This window comes from Panthera uncia, chromosome C2, assembly GCF_023721935.1.
Source record: "Panthera uncia isolate 11264 chromosome C2, Puncia_PCG_1.0, whole genome shotgun sequence".
Lineage (NCBI taxonomy): Eukaryota > Metazoa > Chordata > Mammalia > Carnivora > Felidae > Panthera > Panthera uncia.
The window spans coordinates 67,895,548-67,911,792 of NC_064810.1; the positions used below are offsets into that span (position 1 = coordinate 67,895,548).

Below are 16,245 nucleotides of genomic sequence, written 5' to 3' on the forward strand. Positions count from 1 at the left end.
AGAGAAGAGACATGGTCTCCTGCCAGTCTGCTGGGAAAACAGAGCACAGTGCACCCGGTTCAAGCACCCAGGCCCCAGTCACACCCAGGAGCTGGGGGCCCAGGCTGGGGTGAGGGTGGGGAGGCAGGCTTACCTGAACACCCTGGCCCTGGGAAGCATTCCCCAGGCACTGTCACCATGCCTGCTGACACCACAGCGCAGACAGCTGTGTCTTGAGTGCGGTGGCTCCCCTGAAACTTCCTGGGACTAAGGGCTTGGCGAGGATCAATGGATGACCATGATAATCAGATTACTGGACACCATGCTGGTGATGTATGAAAATGAGCCCAGGCTGGTGGGGAGGAGCAGGGGCAGAAGGAAAAGGGGAACAACCTGCAACCCTCTCAAAGCCTCAATACCAGCACTCTGTTACCCAGTAGCCCCCAGCACGGGAGGTGGCATTTGTGAGACACCTAAGTCCTAAGGGAGTACGTGAGTACTCCTCCTAAGTCATTTTTCAGTGTGCAAAGTCTTCACACTGGGAGCTTCTTCAGCCAAGGGAGCCCTTGCCTCCTTCCCTTGAATCTTCCCTAGCCCAGGTCGGGTGAGGAGGTGGGGAATTGGCTTTTGAATATTCATCTGCCCTGGCAAACCCCTGTCACTGTGAGGCCATTCTAGAGGCTATTTCCTCCACCTGCCTGCCTTCAGGTGCAGTGCTCTTTCTCCAAAGCAGATGTCTACAGCAAAGGTGCTTCTAGAGAGGTGCCCAGAGGCTCCTACCATGGACAGTGACCCGGGCGCTGCAGGACACCTGCCCCAAGGTGTTCTTGGCCAGACAGGTGTAGATGCCATCGTCCTCCGGCAGGGCGTCCTGGATGTGGAGCTCGGCCACGCCGGCCTCACAGGAGGAGTGAGCGTACTGGATGGGCTGCTCTGTGGAGGCAAGCACAGGAGGGCTCAGGCCAAGGGGTTTCCAGTGGAGGGGATGTGAGCCCTGTCCTCTGCAGGGCTGCTGCTGTCATGTCACCACGCTTGCTCAGATCCACCGGGGACCGATGACATGGCAGGCCCACTCCTAGCCAGCTGGACAGAGGCTTGCAGGTGCCATGGAGGGAGGTGCAGGAGCAAGGCTGGGGCAGGCAGGACTGTGGGGGGAGATTCTGGAGGCATTGAGAATGCAGAAGGGAAAGGGACATAGTTCTGTGCATTTTGTTTAAACAAACAGTCCTTACATCCACATCCTGGACTTCACAGAATTCTGAGCCTGGAAAGAATCTTACAGGGTCATCTGGCCCACAGCCCAGCTTCAGGCACAACAGGCCTCACCCAGACAACATGAGGCTCCTGGCTCCTTTTAGACATCTCCAGAAATAATGACTTAATTCCCACTGCAGATATTCATCAGAAGGCAGTTGTGTGACCTCCACCTGATGTTGCAGTTGGGTCCATTTCAGTACATTTTAGGGTCCATGGAAAAGATAAATATGGGAAACTAAAATGACTCTAGTCCCTTCTTCTCAGAGTCCCTGCTACAAGATGCCCTTTATTCCGGTCACATAAAGTCCTTCATGGAGATAGAGGCACATGCTATGAACGTCATTGGTTTCCTTAATGCTATATGTTCCTGGGACTTTATCATTCCAGGATGTCAGCTTTCATTTCCAGGGGGAAAAAAAAAATCTCATTACTGAATATTCTGGCCTTAGAACAGGAATGTGTCCATTCACCATATAGGAAGCAACTGTCAATTTCTTCCCTTGTCAGGCCCCAGGGTCCTGGTTTGCATTTCATAAAATTGAGGATGGGCGGTAGGGGAGGGACAAAGTGCAGAAAGAAGTCCTCTCCCTGCAATGCAATGTTTTCTTATGCACATAGCAACACTTTGTGTCTCTGGGACAGTCTGCAGAGACTGCCAAGCAAGCATGCCATAGGGCAGGAGAGAAGAGATTCTGCCCTACCTACTGCACTTCATGAAGGGGGTCAGGATCCTGCTACTGAGATGACTGAACACTACTCTTTGCTTTTTGTGAAAATGATGCCCTAAAACCTATCTTCCTTGAGAATACCAGTACATTCCATGACTGCCATCAAAGGGCCTCTGCTGTCGAAATGTGCCAATAAAATGTTTGAGACCTCTTTTGTTACTGGGGGGTAACTCATTTTGGCCCTACAAGCGTGGGATGGAATGGTAGCCCCCAGAAAGGAGCTGTTGGCTCAGGGCACTCAGAATTATAGAATTGGGAGACCCAGAACTCTCGGACCCCAAGACTGGGAAGACCAGAGTCAGCAGCCAAGGGAACTTGAGCACGCTCTCCCTCTAGTGGTAATGGTGTGGAAATGCCAAGATTCACCAAGAATAAGAAGGTGGGGTTGCTTTTCCCAGTCCTGAGGGGTGCAGACCAGGGGTCAGCAAACTATTGCTCATAGGCCCAATCTGATCTTCAGCCTGCCTTTGTATGGTCTGCAAGCTAAGAATAGTTCTTACATATTTTAAATCGTTGAAAAAAAATCAAAGGTAAAATATTTTGTGATCCGTGAAAATCATATGAAATTCACATTTCAGTGTCCACAAATAAAGTTTTATTGCAACACTGCCATACTTATTCATTTACAACTTGCCTCTGGCTGCTTTTATGCCACAGTAGCACAGTTGAGTAGTTGTGACAGAGGCTGTATGGCCAGCAAAGCTGAAAATATTTACTATCTGGCCCTTTATAGAAAATGTGTCTGGACCTCTGGTCTGGATTCTGAGCCAGATGGAAGTGAAACTCTCTTACTCAGATCCTTGACTAGTCTTTTATGCCCATGTTCTGTTCCAGCTGCAAGGAGGCTGCCTGTTTGTAGTCAGTCACAGGATCCGACAGAAGCTCTGTCCATAGTGAGGAGTGGAGGGAAGGGCGACCTCAATTTTCACTTATTTGTCCAAGAAGATGACACATAGAAAGACTACATGGAACCTTCTCTCACTCACTAGAGATAATTTCTACCACAGCCTAAGCAAACCATACCAACTAGGAAGGTTTATAAGTAACACGTCAACGGGATAAACAACTAGGGGCTATTTGGTGCATAGGTGACAGGTGCCGCTGTCCCTTGAGGGGCATATTCTATCAGCCCTGAAAACTGGCTGAGGTCCCAAACCTTTTGTTCCAGCCCATTTCCTCACCCATAAAGAAGCTGATGCCCAGAGAGGTAAAGTGGGGTGTCCAAGGTCATCCGACCACTCGACAGTAGAGGAGAAGTGCCCTTTGTCTCCTGATGGGCAGGGGCCCCTTCACCCTCCTTGTGGATCCCCAAAGCAGACGCTGCTCAATGGCATCAATGTTATGAAGTGTTGTTAGTTCTAAAATTAGATTCCTCCCATAATTTTGGAATTGAAAGGCTTTTTTAAAAAGAGAAGAGTGATAGTACAAGATAACCAATTTTTTTCCAAAAGACCTTACCAGGCAAAAACAAACAAACAAAAAGTTGGCATGTCTCTCTAGGACTATACCATTAAAAAAATTACTGGTCTATGAATCCCCAAACCAACTGCCGCTAAATAAAAGGTGAGGTTCCATGAGTAACTTCTAGTGTGGTTCACTAATTTAATTTGTTCATTTATTGACTCAACAAATGTTTATTGAGGGTCTACTATGAGCCTGGCCACAAAAATGAACCAAATTGCCTGTGCACCCATGTACCAGGCACGTTAACTTTTTTGTATTACGGAACTAACTTAATTTTCACATCTGCCACTCTGGAAGGTAGTTGATGTTATTCCCATGTTTCCAGAGCTCAATGCTCAGATAGGAATAGTAACTTGTCCAGTGTCCCCAGCCGGACAATAGTAGGCTGTGATCTTTCTGCACCCTGTGACCTCTGTACCCAGCATTTCCTACTTATGCATAGATGGTTCTGAGTAATAAATGGGGGAAAGCCAAGTGAGAATGCAGGCAGGGCCAAAGGACCCAGAGGGCTGGAGCAGGGGGAACTCACCATTGAGCAGCCAAGTGATTTGGGGGACCGGGATCCCCTGCACTGAGCACTGCAGCACAAAGTCCTGGCCCTCAATGACAGTGCAGTCCTTCAGGACACTGGAGAATGAGGGAGCCACTTCCATCATGGCCAGCTCTGCAAGGGCAAAGAACAGACAGGCCACCTCAGACCACCCTGGCCTGCTCTGGTGACAGACTGCAGTCACCCTGAGCCTCATAGGCAGATACCTCGCTGCCCCAAACACCCGGAGCTTCCTTAGGAGCCTGGCTGGACCTTAACCTATCTTCACACTTGGAGGCAGGCAGCACCACAGGTGTGGAGACCTGGACTGGGAGGCAGAGAAAGCGGCAGGGGCTATTTCACAGTCACAGAACAGCCCAGGTCTGGGAGTGCTCAGGACACGGGCCTGCACCCCTTCCCCCAACCCCCGCCCCGCACCCGGGACTCAGGCACCTCCTAGGTTGGCTTCCTTTTGCGTCCTGGAGCATCCACAAAACTTCTTCCTCACTTTCTCTTGCCCCTTCTCTCCTTTAACATATTCTATCAGACCTGCACAATCTTGGGAATATCTTTGTACTTGTAGAGACAACATGCCCACTGGTAAGGACATTTCAGTTTTAATTACTATTTTTTCCAATTCCAGGACAAAGACTCACGTGTGTTGTAGTTTTCCAACCTAAGCCGATGGTTCAGGACCACTGGGGGCCTGGGACTATGCATTACTAAGTTCCCTCATGATTCTGATGCATATTCGAGAACGACTGAGCTGAACTTTCCAGAAGCCCTCTACATTGGTGAATTGGGGAGCATTTTGTAGTTTGGGGATCTTAACTAAGAGCAATAGGAATAATCTCTTCTACAACTGGAACATGCTGCAGAAACGTCAAGGTGGCTGACAGCTGAGAAGAGGAAATGGGTTTGGTGATTAGACGAGGCCTCAGCAGTGGGGTGGCTCAGTCGGTTCAGCGTCTGTCTTTGGCTCAGGTCATGATCTCACAGCTTGTAAGCCCCGCGTCAGACTGTCCACCGTCAGTGCAGAGCCTGCTTTGGATCCTCTGTCTCCCTCTCTCTCTGCCCTTTCCCCACTCTCTCTCTCTCTCTCTCAAAAATGAACATTAAAAAAAAGCGTCACCAGTGCTTTTCAAGAGAAGCTAGTCTAGGCAGTGGTGAGGGGTAAGCCATATTATACTGTAGGAGTTTAAGGGCAAACACGGGTACTTGAGGGCTTACTATGTGCCAAGTACTTTTCTAGATGTGACTGTGGCAGTGCCATGAGGTTGCTATCTTAAGCTCACTTTACAGACCAGGTTAAGTCCAATGGTGAAGACAGGCTTTTTGCCCAGCTACATCCGCCCTTCTACCCCCACACCAGAGCTCCCCTACGGGGAGAGAAGGCCACAGGAGAGCAGCTACAGTCAGAATGATGGTGCATGTGATCTTCACTGCCACTGAGGGAAGGGATGAACAGACTACCTCGAGAGCTGTGGGAAGGCACTTCTATCCCTTTTCCTAGCCAACATCAAATTCCCTCCCAGGGAAATGCCGTAGACAGCCATTGAAAAAATACGGACTTCTTTGTCAGACCAACATGGGTAAGAAATATGCCACCTTTCACAAGGTGTGTGACCTCCAACAAGTCATTTAGCTTCATTACAGCTTAGTATTCTCATCTGGAACATGGGTGTGACTACAATGATCTCACGAGACTGTTGGGATAACTGAATGGAATAACAGAGATAAAGCATTTATTTATTTATTTATTTTACATTTATTTTTGAGAGACAGAGACAGAGCACAAGTGGGGGAGGGGCAGAGAGAGAAGGAGACACAGAAACTGAAGCAAGCTCCAGGCTCCGAGCTGTCAGTACAGAGCCTGACGCGGGGCTCGAACCCACGAACCATGAGATCATGACCTGAGCTGAAGTCGGACGCTTAACCGACTGAGTCACCCAGGTACCCAAAATCAAAGTCATTTAAAACAAAAATTTTTTTAATGCTCATTTACTTATGAGAGAGAGAGAGAGAGAGAGAGAGAAAACTAGTGGGGGAGGGGCAGAAAGAGAGGGAGACATAGAATCCGAAGCAGCCTCCAGGCTCTGAGCTGTCAGCACAGAGCCCGACGCGGGGCTCGAACCCACAAACCACGAGATCATGACCTGAGCCGAAGTCGGACGCTCAACCGACTGAGCCACCCAGGCGCCCCCAGAGAGAAAGCATTTAGCACAAAGCTAGCACAAATGTTAGCACAAAGCCTGGCACGTTGAGCAGGCCTTTGCAGAGTGTGAGCTGTTGTTATCAAATGGAAGCTGTGCATCAATACTACAGCTGCAGCAAGTTTGGGGTGAAAGTGGAGAAATCAAGGAGGAGCTTCAGGGGCCGTCGAGCAGAAGGAAGACTTTCTTTCCTTTTTCAGCATAGGGAAGACCAGAGCATGCTTCTAGGGAGAAGTGAGAGAGACTCTGGATAAAGAGAGGGAGACAGATTGAAGAAATGATGGGAGAGTAAATCATCATTAAATAAGATCTTTGTAGAGAGAGGAAGGGATGGAGAGGGAAGTCCAGGTAAGAGAGGCAGACAGCTCTTCTGCAGCAACAGGACAAAAGGGAGAAAGAGGGTGTTGCAAGAGAAGGTGAAAAGACACGTGTCAGGTGACCTGCATGCTGGTGAAGTCATCAGGAACAGTTTTAGACCAGCCACTGTCTCCAGGAGGAGGGGGAGTCGAGAAGTACTTTTGCAATGACAGCATAAGGGCTTCTAAAATCCACTCCTCCATACAAGTGACAAGGACACTGGCAAACACAGTCAAATTCAACTTCTTCTGAACTCTGGGCATTAACCAAAGACTTACAACATTCTGAGCAGCTTTCATTCAAAAACAAACAGCTGACTGTTGGTGAGAAGAGCCAGCTTTGTGTCAGGCTTAATTCCCATCCCGTTTGCCCCGGGGTCTGTGGTAGCTCTGAAGACCACATTCTCTTTCATCCCCACCTGACTGTAAGGAGAGTCTTGATGCACAGCTTCCATTTAATAATAATGCTAGTTAACACTCCAACAATGTTGGTTTGCAAAATGATGCTTTTTAACTTTCGGTGGACATGATGCCATGTGTCCATCCCATGCATAGAGCCTGGGATGATGAGGCTCAGGCTCTTGCACTTGTGAACTCTATAGGAACTCCCACCTCCAAATGGAACGGATACTATTTCTTATGAAGAAATTCATGAACCTAGGAAAAATCCCAATTGAGAAGTAAACCAACTGTATTCATGTAGTGAGAAGTAAGATTACCCCCACCTCTTCCTAAGAATCCCCAGTTTCCCTTCCTTGAGACAAGTCGTGGACCCTTCCAGAAATGTTTTATGCACACATAAGCATCTGTGTGCACATATCTAAATAGATTCTTTTCCTTTTGTGCAAATAGCATATGATACACACAGCTCTGCACTTGGCTCTTCTCCCTTACTGGTATATCTTGGACATGCTTCACCATCAGAGCCCACAGATCCGCCATATTTGTTTTACTGGCTGCATGGAATCCTACTGTATGGATGAAGCACTAAGTTCTTTTCTTTTCCTTTCTTTTTCTGGAAACATTTATTATGGCAAATTTCAAACATACACTCTAGTAAAGAGGGCAGTACAGTGGATTATCATATACCTGTTTCTCAAATTTAATAATTATCAACTCATGGCCAATCTCATATCATTTTTATGCCCACCAGCTCCCACTACACATGGATTATTTCTGAAGAAAATATCAGAAATCATATTATTTCACCAGTAAATAACTCAATTCATATTTCTAAACTGCACAGACTTAAAAAAAACCCCACAAGACCATCGTATCTTAAAAATAGCACTAATTCCTTTATATCAAATATCTTGTGGATGCTCAAATTTTCCTTGTGTTGTCATTTAAAAAACATTTTTAAAGGTGTCTCAATCAGGATCCACAGAAAGTCCATGGATTACAACTGTTGATATCTCATGTATCTTTTCATCAAAGTTTCCAATTGGAAATTTTCCTTCCTCCTCTTTTTCTTGCAATTTATTTGTTGAAAAAAATAGGCAAAGGGTATTTGTCCCATAGAACTTCCAACAGCCTGAAATTTGCTGACTCTATCCCTGTGGTTTAATATGTTCCTCAATGGGCTGAGGGTCCCTAAGTAGCATTCAAAATAAGGAGGAAATTTTATAGAGATAGATGGGTATAAGGATATTTATCACAGTTTTGTTACGACAGTGAAAAAATGGAAACAACATAAATATTCAATGATAAGAGCAAGCCTAAATCAGATACGCTATTCTATGAAATATCATATGACTGTTCAAGTCATGTTTTTGAGGTGTGCCCGGATGGCTCAGTCGGTTAAGTGTCTGACTCTTGGTTTCGGCCCAGGTCACAATCTCATGGTTCGTGAGTTTGAGCTCCACGTTTGGGATTCTGTGTCTCCCTCTCTCTCTGCCCCTTCCTCTCTCTTTCTTAAAAATAAGTATGCAAACACTTTTTAAAAATCATGTTTTTGAAGAATATTAAGGTAATATAGAAAGAAATCGTATAGAAAGATGCTTATGTAACATGAACAAATTAGAATAGAAAGCAGTATACAAACAGCACAATGACGATTTTGTTTTAAAGACATTAAAATACCTTTTAATGTTTCTGAGTCATAAGACCATCTTGTGTTTAAATCCCCCACCGTGAACATGCATAACTTTTATAAACAGATATTTCAGTAAACATAAAAGATGCGGGATCCCACATCGTCTCCTATGACTCTAAATGTGTATATTTAGTGAACATTTGGTTCTCTGTGGTTACAAGAATGAGTCATGGCACTCCTTGGACAGCTGAGGAACCCAGAAAAGGGAGCTCTGGGCAGGGCTGGGCATGGGGTGTGGGCATGCTTATTCTGAGGGGACTGTGGCGTGAACTCCTGATCAGGAGTCACGGTCCTGGAGCAATGACTTTGGCCTTGGCATGTGGGTGGGGACGGTGCTTCTGTGGAGTTGTACACCCTGCGTGGGAGTGGTAGGGGGTGACACTCCTGTGGTGTAGGAAGCACCCCATGGATGGCCCCACCACAGAAAACCCAGGGTGACTGGAGGAGTGTACTCACGTTTCACCAAGAGAGTCCAGCCACAGGACACCTGGCCTTGGACATTGGAGGCCATGCAGCTGTAGTTCCCACTGTCCCTGGCCCGCGCTCTGAGCAGGCAGAGGTGATGGCATCCGCCTTCTTCATAAACCTCAACGATGCCTTCTCGTCTTCTCACGGGGGCACCTTCCAGGAACCAGGTCACTTCAGGCTTCGGGGTCCCTGAAACTACAGGGCCAGGCAAAGGGCATGAGGCTCCCAGAAAGCGTACTGTGCCAGTGGGGCGGGCGGCAGGCTGGGCCCATGGGAGGAGCTAGGGCTGGTGTGAGCTGCCCTCCCACTGAAGAGGCTCTTAGCCCTCACCCTGCACTGTGCAGGAGTAAACATCTCAAGATGGAGGCAGGGTCCTTGGGGAGGACAGACATAGGAAGACAAGCCAGGTCTCCAGATCAGCCAAAGCCAGCAGAAGGGAGAAAAGAGGAGCCCCTGTGGCTTGTTTTTTGATGGTGATATTGATGATGGGTTTTCCCCTCTAGAGTGGTAAGAATTAGGGCACAGGGCCGAGGCCCTATCCAACAATGAACATCGGGCCACTGCTGGGTGTTTCTCCAGAACAAGGCACATTACTAGACTGAGTCCTTCCTGAGGGAAGACCCCTGTGAGGTGGCTTCTGGGCCAGGTGGGAGGGAGTAGCCACCCAGGGGCTACATTGGTGAGGTGGGCTGGGGCAGTGACCCTCTTCAGCTCTACTCACCCTCACATCTGAACTTGACTATTTGATCTTCACTGACTTCCTGGCTTTGGGGCTTGCTTTCAAATTTGGGGAATGTGTAATCCCTCCGGCTCTCCATGGGGATTTTCCTGGTAGCAACATTGCTCACAACCTCCTGGCTTCCCAGGCCAGAATGCCTGGTGGGGAGGGTGGCCGGAGGAGGGGCAGCTGGCCTCTCCCCGTCTTCTCCAGAAGGAGAGAGGGTGCCCGAGGCCAGTGCTCTTGGTTCCGGCTGGACTTTTGCGGCCTGCAGGGTGATGGTGCTGGAAGTCTTCTGCAGGATGGGGCTGCTCAGGGCTTTCCTAGGTTGGTCCCCAGACGGCTCCAGCTTGGATGCATCCCGAAGGGGCTGAGGATGGCTACCTGTAGCCCAGGTCGGGGAGCCACCTCTCTGGGTGCCGGAGCAGTTTTTTCTTTCAGCTGCAGGCTCCAGGCTGCCCAGTTTCGGCCCCTGCGTCGCTCCATTGGTCACTTCCTTCCTGATATCTGATTTGGCTGCCTTTGTTCCTCTCACAAATGACCTGTGTGGTGGTGGTTTGGCAGGGGGAGGGGCGGGCAACGGGGAGGGAGGAGGAGAAATAGAATGATCATCTGGTTACTCACAAACACTACTCTTCACGGCACAGACTCCAGGGATCATGAAAGCCTACCAATTAAGACAGAGTACAGGCAAAGGTCTCTCTCTGCAGCTTTCTCGGCTTCCCAACCCAGAAGGCAAGCAGTCATTCCTGACACTTCCCTGCCCCTCATCCCAATCCAGAATGTCCTGTCTGCACTTACCCAATCAGCCTTTTTTCTCCCCCTCCACCCAAGTGCCACCCTAGTTCCCACCACACAACTGGCTCCCCCTTGTCCCCGCTGGCCCCCTCTGATCCATTTGGTTCTCTGCATCCATTTTGGATTCTGCATGAGAAGCACAGCTGATCTTGGGTGCACTGAGAATAAAAGTGAGCTTCTCAAGATGGCCCATGTGAGCCGGCTCCTGCTGCCTCCTGGACCTCACGAGACTATTTTCGACGCCTACCACGCTACAGCCACACACGTGCTCTTGCGGCTCCCCTCCGTGCCACCCCTCTCCTGAGAATACTCTCTCCCTGAGCTTTTCCTCTTCTGGTTAATACCACCCTTCAAGGGCCTGAGCTCAATGTCAAGTGTTCAGGATGGGCTTCTCTGAACCTCTAATCTAAATTAGCGCTGCCCATTACCCTTCCTCAGATGCATGGCAGCTGGTAACTATGGCAGCTCCGCTGAAAGCCCCTTCTCTCCACCAGATGTCTGCCCACCCTGCAGACCCAGCGTCTAGCCCCGGGCCTCACGCATGGGCAAGGAAGCTCCTGGTGAAGACGTGCTACATGGGCGAGTGGATTCTGCCTGGCACAGCACCCTTCCTAATGACTGCTAACTGGTAAAGGCATTGGCCAGACTCTGGGAAAGATGACAGCATTGTGTCTTCAAGAGTCTCACCACGATGGCAAACCTACTACAGAACCTGTATGGCCTACTGCAACAGGAGAATGAGACCAAACACAACCATGTCCCCCAACAGTCAGTTCTCCCTCCTATATGACGACTCGGGAATTCGAGGCATTTCTCCATTACAACCTCTTTTCTTGCAGGGCATCCCAAGATGGAAACAACGACTACAAACCCTAGACATACCTATTGGCATTGTCCAAACCTGGAAAAAGGGAGAGGGGTAGACTGTTAGTGGAATATTACAGGTACCGAGAGGAGAAAGTGATAAGACAACACTGTTTTTCATTTCTTATGGAGTGTTCACGTCCCCAGCTCCCACTCTGCCCCTCACCTCCACTCCTACCTCCCTCACTCCCTCAGCTTCCTGGTCCTGAACTACTCAGGTGGATCTGATGAGCTCCTCTGAGCCCTCCCCTGAGACAATGTCAACATTTCCAGGGCTTCCCTGGGCCATCTACGGTGGCCTCAGTGGCCATACTCTGCGCCACGGGACCTGTCCCGTTCACTAGCCACAGAAGGAAACCAATTATGGGACAAACAAAAATAAACATCTGAAAAGTTCAAACCCAAACAGTTTGACTTACATATGGCCCTAGAAAACAAACCTCCCAAAGTGACCAGTTTTCACAAATACTTGCTTTAAAAATATACAGGGATGGGGCGCCTGCGTGGCTCAGTCGGTTAAGCATCCAACAGCTCAGGTCATGATCTTGTGGTCTGTGAGTTTGAGCTCTACGTCCAGCTCTGTGCTGACAAGCTAAGAGCTTGGAGCCTGCTTTGGATTCTGGGTCTCCCTCTCTCTCTGCCCCTCCCCCGCTCATACTCTGTCTCTGTCTCTCAAAAATAAACATTGAAAAAAAAAATACAGTCAGTTCTTCAAAGAGAAAAAAATACCATATATTTTTTCCTGCCACATTGTTTTTTTAAAATTTTATTATGGAAAATTTCAAAACATACACTAGTAGAGAGGATATAACAAACTCTGAAAGCCATCACTCAGATTTAAAAAATAGTGACATTTTACCAGTCCTTCTTATCCCTTTTTGTTTTGGTTTTTAGAGGAATTTCTTCTGGGAGTATTTTTTAATAAGTTTATTTATTTATTTTGAGAGAGAGACAGAGAGAGAACCAGAAGGGGAAGGGCAGAGAAAGAGGGGGACAGAGGATCTGAAGTGGGTTCTGCTCTGACAGCAGAGAGCCCGATATGGGGCTCAAACTCATGACCCATGAGATTATGACTTGAGCCGAAGTTGGACGCTTAACCGACTGAGCCACTCAGGTTCCCCCGGGAGTATCTTAAAACATATCCCAGGCAACATATCATTTTGCCATTAAGAATCTGAGAAGAGAGCAGTTCTTTAATTCAGTGCTAGGGCAAGTAGAGGGAGTGGTTAAATCACTCTTCTCAATGTCCAACAGCGAGTCTCCATCCCATGGTGATCTGTAAAGTCTACTTCTTTCAGGACCAGGACTTTTGATAGTATAGGATGGAATAGAGAATACCAGCACATACTGTACATAGTACAACTCGGGATTGTTTTATGAAACTTGTTTCAGTTTGATATGTTTATATATATATATTATGTCCAGGGTTGCAACGTAGAACTCTCTGTGAGTTGAGAAAAACACCTGAGACATCAATGGTGAAGAGAGCAAGGAGGAATCGTTTCTGAGACAGGAAGAGGAGATTGAAGGTCATTTCTCTCCCTGACCCCCCCAAATCCCACCTTGCTCAAGGTTCCCACTCTGCGGAGTGATGCCAATCCCCTTCCCTGCCCACACTCCTGCTTCCACAGGCTGGATATGGCGGAGCCAAGGGGAATGCAAAGAGGAGACATATTCAAAGAGATTTCCTAGGGAGAACTGATAGGGGCTGATGCCTACAGCAAGGAGGAGGCAAGAGTCAAAGGAGATGCTGAAATGCCCAGCCCGGGTGAGAAGGAAAAGCAGAATCCAGGGGTAGAAAGAGTTAAGTTGAGGGAAGACTTGAAGAGAAGGACGGAGTAGATGATAAGTTAAATCTTAGGCAGGTTAAAGTTGAGGTGATGGTGAGACATGAGCAACGTCGACTTTTCCAGTGGCAATTAGAGATACAAAAAAGAGTCTGAGCAAGAAGAAAAGGCTGCAGACACAGGCGTGGGGCACAGTGCAGTGACTAAGTTCAAGATCTCGCCCCTAGAAAAGGCATGGGTATGTGGGCGGGTCAGTGTCACACAGATCTGTAATGAACAGCAGCTCCTTCTAGGAGGGGCCTTCTGCACTGGCCTGCCCACCAGTCGATACCTTGGATAGAAAGCTCGGCCGACATGGAGGCCTTCCCCGACCCATTCACCACCATGCACGTGTACACTCCCACATCATCTCGGCTGACCTCATGGATTTCCAGAACTTGTACCCCATTCTTCTCAGACATAGATACACGGGCACTTGGCTTCAGGGGAACATCTCCCTGTGGATGGGCAGAGGGTAGTTTGGTCAGAGAAACCTGTTTACCTTTTGGCACTATCCTACCTCCTGCCAATCCTGGGGGGACAGACGCCAGGCACAGGCAGAACCCTTTGCTCTGGGCTCTGTCAACGTGCTCAGAGAGGAGTCCTTGGACAATCCAAGGGCCCTGACTTGAGGTCTATGTGTGTGGTGCGGCATCAGGTCCAGCTTAGAGCAGGCATATGGAAGTTGTTCCAAAGGAGCCCTAGTTCCAAAGGAGCCTAGGACATCCTACATTCCTCACTTTGGTTCTGCTTTGCCTCCCTCTCCTTTATTCTTTTTCCAGGGTCAGTCCAGGAGAATTAGGAAATAGCTAAAAGTGTCCCATCACTCATTTTCATCCAGGAGTTCCATCTATGAAAGCGACTCTCGCAGGCCTTGATCCCAAATGTTCCCCACATCTCCTCAAGGCCCTGATCCCCCTCTCCTCTGCTCTGCCTTCACCTTGTCCAGCCCTGAATGAAACACTCCAGACAGTATTTTGAGATAGGTGGGATCATCTCTGCCTCACAGATAAGGAGACCAGGGTTCCAAGAGACAAATGACTTGCCCTGCATCACATGTTTCACGAATGACGGAGCTGTGGCTTGAAACCTAGTCTCATGACTTCAAATTCCACTCTCTTGACATGGTCATGTCTGCACTGACTCAGAAGTTTAATGCTATTTGGGGAGTATATGGATTACAGGACATTGATGGCTGAGTAACAGAGGCAGAGTGTCCAAATAGGGGCAAGAAGAAGCATGACTACTGACCTACAGAGAACCCTAGAGAACGACTAGAGTTGAAACAGAAGGAACTGACTGGAAAGACAGACTCCTGTCGGTCCAAGGGCCTAACCCTCCACATTCAGGGTCCCCAGGCCTGGGCCAGAGTTGGGGCAGATAAAACCTCACCTTGAGCCACGTGACCTGGGGTTGGGGCCGGCCAGTGATCTTGCAGGAGAACCGTCCCATCTGTCCCTCTTTGACTACGGCTCGGCCCAGCTTGGTAGCAAACTTCGGTGGGCACTCTCCCCAGATGCTGGGACGGGTCTCCACCGCGGGGGCTGCAAATCTGTCCCTGGAAAGAAATCAGCAGAGTGCAGTAGCAATTCAGATATTCTCTCTGCCCTCCACCCACGTCACTTAAGTTGGGTCAGATACCAGCAAAGGGCAACCTTCCCAATTCCGTGCCTCAAACACATTTCTCATGTACCCTCTGGAAACGTCTGTGGCACCAAAGCCTATGTCTTCTACCTCCTGAACATCCAACCAGACTTCATATAAGAGCCTCCCTTGAAGTAAGGTATACCTGAATTCTACTGAGCTCTGGCCAAAAGCCTGGGTTCTGGCCAACAGACTGCAAGCAGAAGTGACGTTTGCCACCTCTCAGCTCAACCCACAAAAACCTCCTGTGAGATTCTCCACACTCTCTCTCTGGATGCAGAAGACCCAAGAGAAGCTCCAAGGCCAAGAGATGATGGAACCATAAGAAGGGAGGAGCCTGGGTCCCTGAAAGATGATGGCAAGGTTTTCCACCTGTTCAAGAATATCTAAGTGGACTTTGCTTGAGTAAAAAAAAAAAATCAACTTTCCCTGCATTAAACCATTAAAGTTTAGGGGCTTGTCTGTTATAGCAGCAACTGTTACTTATCTTTACCAATACAGGTTTACTTTCCATAAGAGGTGTCACATATTGATTGCCTCTTCTAGGTCTGCTTACTTACATCTTCTGACTACTGCCTTGATTGTCAGTGATCCCTGCAGACTATGGCCACTTCTTCCTCAGCATTTAGCAGTTGAACCAGTCAAAGGGGCTATCCACAGGCATTGTGTGAGGGCCACCTCACATCCCTGTAGGCTCCTGTGTTAAGTTATTATAGCCCAGGATGTCTAAGAATACTCACACCCTAGACCTGGTTCTGCCAGGTCAGCAGGAAAAGCCAATCTGGCCCTTCCCTTGGTTTGAATATTCCACAACTTACCCCAAGGTTTTGGAAACAACAGGCTGACTGTGCTTCTTCACAAAGGTCCCTGCAAGTAGAAAACAAAGAGAAAGAGGCTTGAAGAGTCGGGTCTGAGCCACCAACTCAGAGCAATGAAAGTCAGAAGAGTCAACAACAGGGGTGGGGATGGGATACTGACAGAAACAGTTCACCCCGACTGAGCCTGTCCTGGGCCAGGCACTATGGTGGGCACTTGACATAACATCATTTAAGGAGGCTGGTACTACATTATCCTTCTATGTTTTAAACAGACGAGAAAAAAGAGATTTAGAAAAGTTAAGTTGCTCGCCCAAGTCACAGAGCCAGTAATAGTGCAGAAATGCATCCAGGTGTGCCTGTTGTAGAACACTCAACCATTCTGCTGAACTATCCCACGCCACTGGACCTTCTACTTAGGGGATTATCTTTGGCGATCCAGGGCCTCTCCAGAAGATGAGCCTGTGGAAGGGAAGGAGATGCACACGCAT

The 16,245-nt window shown here is 48.4% G+C and overlaps 1 protein-coding gene across 2 annotated transcripts in view; it reads right to left on the minus strand.

The window, feature by feature from the left end:
* MYLK (myosin light chain kinase) overlaps positions 1 to 15,827 on the minus strand; it is a 123,559-nt gene extending 107,732 nt beyond the window's left edge. For both annotated transcript variants that reach the window (XM_049628310.1, XM_049628309.1), the window contains exons 1-8: positions 15,758 to 15,827; positions 14,688 to 14,853; positions 13,588 to 13,753; positions 11,488 to 11,506; positions 9,811 to 10,349; positions 9,078 to 9,284; positions 3,958 to 4,092; positions 760 to 912 (exon numbers count right to left, since the gene is read on the minus strand). In XM_049628310.1, the coding sequence (XP_049484267.1) occupies positions 760 to 912; positions 3,958 to 4,092; positions 9,078 to 9,284; positions 9,811 to 10,349; positions 11,488 to 11,506; positions 13,588 to 13,753; positions 14,688 to 14,747 (1,279 nt within the window). In that variant the 5' untranslated portion in view covers positions 14,748 to 14,853; positions 15,758 to 15,827. The remainder of the gene's footprint in view (positions 1 to 759; positions 913 to 3,957; positions 4,093 to 9,077; positions 9,285 to 9,810; positions 10,350 to 11,487; positions 11,507 to 13,587; positions 13,754 to 14,687; positions 14,854 to 15,757) is intronic.
* Positions 15,828 to 16,245: the final 418 nt, after the last annotated feature.